We start from the raw sequence: 6000 nt of genomic DNA, 5'->3' as shown, positions 1-6000 counted from the left end.
CCGCCACACCAGCTCTTATAAATGGGCATTAGGGAAGACACTCAAAATTACTTGTTTATCTTGGTGTAGTAGATGTCAGGAAAGAGTACAGGTGTTGCCTGGTGCTTTGCCAACACATTTCTGAGTTGCAAGCTAACGGAAAGCCTGAATGACAGACGTGCTACAAATCTAACACACAGCAAGACCTGGAGACAGTTCAGTAAGCGGAGGTGTGAAGGTTTTCATGAAAACTGAGTGCCCCAACAACAAAGGTGGAAGCTCAGCAGCAATGGCTGTAGTCCCCTTTCCTGTAAGCAAGGGTGCTTCATAATCAGTTACCAGCAAATAACGTCACAGGGATTGCTGGCAGCAAAACCTTTTATTTTACTTGCACCAAGATAAGACTATTTCTTCCCTCCTACATTTTCAGTGAGCATAAAGGCAAAAGGCTTCCCTTTAGAAATGAAAGCAAATACTTCAAAAACAGCGAGCGTTTAAATGTTTTGCCGAGTCTGACTTTGTAACAGCTAATTGTTAGGAAAGTGTTCTGGAATAAAACTGTGGGCAGTATTATGAAACAATGCTTAGAAGAGGAATAAAGGAAAAAGGTAGAAAGTACCCATTACTTAGCACACACAGCCCTTTGTATTAATATGAGGTTCAAGCAAGCAAGAGATTTGTTCTTGAGGAGTTTGGAATTTGGAGAAGTGTCAGCTTTTATACCATACCCCTGTCTTCCAACTACAGTAAATAGTTTGTTCTTTTTCATTTAGAGTTATTTTTGTGTCACCAGGGAGAGACATTTTAAGTCACCAGTTTCTGTGCTTCTGAAGCCTTTTCCAAATTCTTTTCAACTCAACATGGCTTAAACAGGCAGAAGTGGGTGGATCAGCTTGACAGCCTGCATCCACCACTCAGTTCCAAGGTTTCAGTGCAATATGCATCTCGCACATACCAAGGCACCTGTCATGGCTCTTAAGCCCTTTGAGTCAAAGGCATTAGCTGGTGCCAGAACACTGGAGCTTCCACCAGGGCTGAGAAAGATTTTTAAATAAACAAAAAAAATCCCATGGATATGGCCAGACAACTGCTTTTTACTAATTAAACATGCAAATAGAATTAATGCACACAGATCATTATTATCTGAAGAGATTGCCGTGGAAAAGAAAGGTTTATGTTTATTTATGCATACCATCATAGGGGAAAAAAAACCTTTAAGCACTGATAATTGGATTGGAGATCCAACCAGATTTCCCATCTCTGTTTGAACATTACTGAAATATTGGCCTAATATAGCTCTGAAACCATGAGCCCTGAAATTTGAATTGCCTTTAATTTTGGCTAGCAGTCAGTATTTCACATGCTACCGAAATAAGTTCCATCTGGGAGCGCTGATTCACAGTCAGAGAATGAGCAGTGGTTTGTATTGAACCACACCAAGGATCGTAGGTCCCTGCACCAAGGAAATGTGCCCAAGATGAAGTTCTTGATGCAACGTAACTTGTGTTCTTACTTCTTCTTTGTTTTCTCTTTGCTTAGTGTTACGCAAGAATGTTTTTAAACCTCCATTTTTCCCCATAAAGAAAAAGTATGATCACTACATCTTCAAACTGCGTCCAGAAAGGATTTTTAAATTGTAACTGTCCTTAAAAAGTTTCAGTACCATTTACTGCCACAAATGTAAATACTCAAGCTGAGAAACTAATCGGGAATGTTTCTTGGAGTAATCTCAAATGGAAAATACACATCATGATAGAAAACAAAGCCAAAGAAGTTACATTAGTGATGTAACTTTCTTAATTCTTCATTTCTAGACAGTGAAAGTGACTAGCATGACATTTCGTCAATGTATGTTTTTTAACTATCCTCTAGATGCTTGCTTCAGCAACAAGGCTTCTTTAATGAGCAGCCTTTCAGAGTTTTCTGGCAGACAACAGCAATTGCAATGCAACAGATAACTATTACTGCTGCCCATGTTGTTCCATTCTACAGCAGCATTTCATTTTTACCCATGTAAAATGTCCCACTTCAATGACATTGAGCACAATAACAAGTTACTAAGCTTTTGGCAAAAGGCAATTATTGAAACAATAGTTGTTATGTATACAAAGTGGTTCCCTTTTCAAGACAAAATTTTTCAACAACTAAATAATACTCTGATTATGTTTAACGTGAAAATGCATTAATTTAAAATGTTGCTAAAGGAAACCACAGGATGTTGGAGACATTGAAATCCCAGAAGTAAAACAGCATCAGTATGAACTGATACTCCGGGCCCAACTTGTAAATCTCACTCATGCAGTCAGTCACACACGGCTTTCAGAATGCATTCAAAAAATAAGACAAGATCGAGTGATTTTAAAAATCTTACAGGTTTTATAAAAATGTTATTATACATTACAAAAAGCCTTTTATCAATTAAAACTTACAAAACATTTAAAATGTGTAATACTCTTTTAAAGAAAGATTATCTGTATTTCAATATGTACAGGTAGCAGTTTATATCAAAACTTGATCAAATAGAAGACAACCCATAACATTCATACCTAATTAGAAGTATTTACAGTCAAAAATATGTGTTCAGAAATTATTTTTGTCTATAAAAATAGAAAAGAGAGACACTGTAAGTACCTGACCTAAAGACTCAAAAATTTCCAGACATAAGAAGACTCAGAACACAGCGGATTTACAATGGTAACCTAAAAACACCGATTCAAAAAATCAGAGAAACTATCCTACTATTTTTCTGAGTATTCCAGCACAGAGAAATGATGATGTAAATTACCAAGGAAGAAGAAAAAGAAGACCGAGTAGAAAAATACCCCTGAGATAAGGCAGGAACATTATTATTTTTTCTTACTTGTTTCTTTGGCTTTTTGTTACTTTCAAGCTACCACACAGGTTTGAAAAGAAATGTGTCCTCTCATAGGTTTTAACAACCACATCACCACCACATCGGTAATCATTCTGACACAACACATGTGATAAAAAAACAACAGCGTAAGTTGCTCTTTTTCTTCACTCTTCTCATTTCTGACCCCATCCCTCTATTTTTCTTTTTAACATTTTTTTAATTCTAAAATTAGATTAAGAGGATAGAACAGCCACCAGCATATTTTTTCTAATTATAATTTCCCACACCTTCCTTTTTTTCTTGAGAGTTTTTTATAAACAAGTTCTTCAAAAGCCATACTTTCATCTTCCACTTCTTTTTCCAAGTCTTTATCGTGCACAAAGCCTATATTAAAAAAAAGAAATTAACACAGAATGGAAAACCCTAAAACCTTTTCTTCTTAATAGTATGACAAGCTATGTCATTGCTATTTTATGTCAGCAATATACTCTCACATATGTATAATCATGTTTAAGAAGCATTGGGCTCAACATGACAATGTGCTTAGGGGCTCTGCTAGGAAACAGACTGCTAAGCCCCTTGCTACACTAGTTATTAATTTTTACACTGAAAATCTGTTTCTACTGTTACTGCTTTTGACTTTTTTAAGAAATTCTCTCTCAAGGTTCAGTTTCAGCAGACAACACATTTCCTTACTGACTTCAAAGACAGACTATAATGTTGCTTGTGAGACTACAAGAGCACTCCCATGTAGTATTATTAACTGTATCTTTCCTGGCATAGGAAGGTGTAACACAAGGCTTTATCACAATCAAATTCTCTAAAACAGAGCTACTTTAATGCTTTACATATAGCGCAATTTGTAAGCCTGATCACCTCATTGCTGCCTTTTTATGCCAGCGTTGCAGTCCCACCACCTAAATATGAGGTTAACCCTGAACATACAGGTAGGCACAATGAAGCATTAAACTTGTCCTCAGAGGTCTGTGATGCAATAGACTGCATCAACCTATGTCACTTTTGGTGTCAAACCAAGTCAAAGGGAAATGGAAACAAAAGTAAATCAACTGTATATAGTATTTTTCCACAAGCTAAGGATTAGTTTTGCTAGGAAGCTGGTTTCCAAGAACTTGGATCCACACTGCCCATAAACACACTGCCGCAGCAGAGTTAAGAAACAGCACTATCCTACCGGTGAAGATGAAGACAGTTTGTCTTCTGCCCCCCCGCCTGAGTTTCTACCCTGCAGACCGCACTTCAACCGTAGCTGCATGTGCACCTGCGTGTGCCTGCGTGCACGAACACACGCATACCTTCTGGAGCCTGGGATCCACTGAGGGCCAGGGGAGGAGGCTTGCTGTGCTCTGGCCACCCTGTCACCAGCTGTGAGGCTCGTGCTCTGGCTTAAAGAGCCACTGAGGACAGACTGGTTAACTCCTGTTTTCCGGAGTGCCCCTGCGTAACTGCCTGCTTCTGGCGAATATCCACAACACAGCTGACTGGAGACTGAAGTGATGCCAAGCAGCCATCACCAAACAGTGTCCTCTATTGGGCACAGAAGCCTGTGTAAGCTGAAAACATACCTTCTTCCTTTATGCTATGAGAGTCCATTTTCTTCAGCCACTTATGAGCCTCATCAATGGTGGCAACCAATTTGCTGGCAAGTTTGGTTACTATTTCTTCAGCTGAAATGAAGCACAATTAACATTCTGTAAGAACACTAGCTGAGAGGTGCACAGCAGCTAAAAGCCAAGCACAACACGAAGTTACACAAGAGCTGTGTTGTACAACGATGCTGCAAAGCAAGAAGTCTCAGTCACCACTGCTCTGATGCGCAGGCAAATTCACTGCTGGGGATGAAGATGCTGTATATGTACTGCTCCCCGTTCCAATCTACGTTACTAGCACTATCAGAGCAGAAGCTCTCCATCCTTGTGCTGACCATTTTAAAGTGTAACTGAAACTCCTGAAAACATTCTGGTTTATCTGTTTTTGGGCATTAAAGTTCCTGGCTTTCATTATCCCTCTGAAATTATACAAGTCAAACTAAAACATGCACCAAAGATATTGTAGCCTTTGCTTAACTGCACCATCAAGGACTTAAAAAATGCTTCCTATAAAGTGAGGTAAAATTAATCTCAAAGGTAAATAATTTCTGTAAATATATTTTCACTGAGTGGAAGAACAAGGTAATATTCCTCAAGCAACTGTCATAACAAAATCAACTATTACCTAATTAAGCCTACTACATCTATCATATTCATCACTATCATGGTTCATTAAGCAGAAAACCAACTAAATTTTATGGACTTCGTCCATGTGTAAAAACTTTCCACTAGGAGTAAAGATAAAGGTTACACAAGAAGACCACAGCCTAACATTTAGTTACAAATTTAACGTCTTTCACTGATCGGAGCTGATGAACACAGCAAATATTACAGTTTTTCACTACTGTCAGACAGCACAGGCAAAGTGACAACTTGACAGGGTTGGTGGATCTCTACAGCTAAAGCCAGAAACAATGTTTTGATTTAAAATGTCACTTTCCCACAGCAAGTACCGCAAACAATGTTGCTCCTAGACCACTCTTTCAGTTATTCAATTTTGCTTGCAAAAATCAGCATAAAGTAATGCTTTAAGCAGATGAAGGGGGGAAAAAAATCAAACATCAAAATATGTATCTCTTAAGTACCATAATTTCCTGGACTTTATAATACCAGGGTTGCCTTTGAGTGCCTGACACTCCACAGACTTGTAGTTAAGTATCCACTTTTGTTCAGCCCTAGCAAAATTACAAGTTCAAGGGCAAAGCAGTCAAAGATATCCTTAATCAAAGACTCCAAGTACTCCTAACGCTCTGCCCCTCCATATCCAAATTACTATGGGTGGCAGAACTAAATCAGTAGGAAACAGCAGAAAAATTAGTAAAGATCACCTGGTCTAATGTAACAGGCTGCTATAAGACTGTATAAATTCAGAGAACACAAAGCATCTGATCATGTAGTTAAAATTCACTTTCCTAAAATTCACCACTATTCACTTTACCTGTACTATCTGATGTATTACCTTGTGTTTGGAAGAGGCAAGAACAATTTTTTAATATTTTCAACTGTGTCAGTTCTTTTCCTCAGCTACCTGAAATACCGGGAAATGCCTTTCTCTTGACC

The 6000-nt window shown here is 38.3% G+C and overlaps 1 protein-coding gene across 5 annotated transcripts in view; it reads right to left on the bottom strand.

The window, feature by feature from the left end:
* Positions 1-2355: 2355 nt before the first annotated feature.
* Positions 2356-6000, bottom strand: part of TRANK1 (tetratricopeptide repeat and ankyrin repeat containing 1) — a 54701-nt gene continuing 51056 nt past the window's right edge. For all 5 annotated transcript variants that reach the window (XM_075418697.1, XM_075418700.1, XM_075418698.1 and 2 more), the window contains 2 exons: positions 4417-4518; positions 2356-3217 (listed from right to left, as the gene is read on the bottom strand). In XM_075418697.1, coding sequence (XP_075274812.1) covers positions 3105-3217; positions 4417-4518 — 215 coding nt within the window. In that variant the 3' untranslated portion in view covers positions 2356-3104. The remainder of the gene's footprint in view (positions 3218-4416; positions 4519-6000) is intronic.

Source organism: Opisthocomus hoazin, chromosome 4, assembly GCF_030867145.1.
Source record: "Opisthocomus hoazin isolate bOpiHoa1 chromosome 4, bOpiHoa1.hap1, whole genome shotgun sequence".
In the NCBI taxonomy this organism is placed as follows: Eukaryota; Metazoa; Chordata; class Aves; order Opisthocomiformes; family Opisthocomidae; genus Opisthocomus; species Opisthocomus hoazin.
The sequence above is the reverse complement of the archived record's forward strand: the minus strand, read 5'-3'. Positions and strand labels throughout refer to the sequence as shown.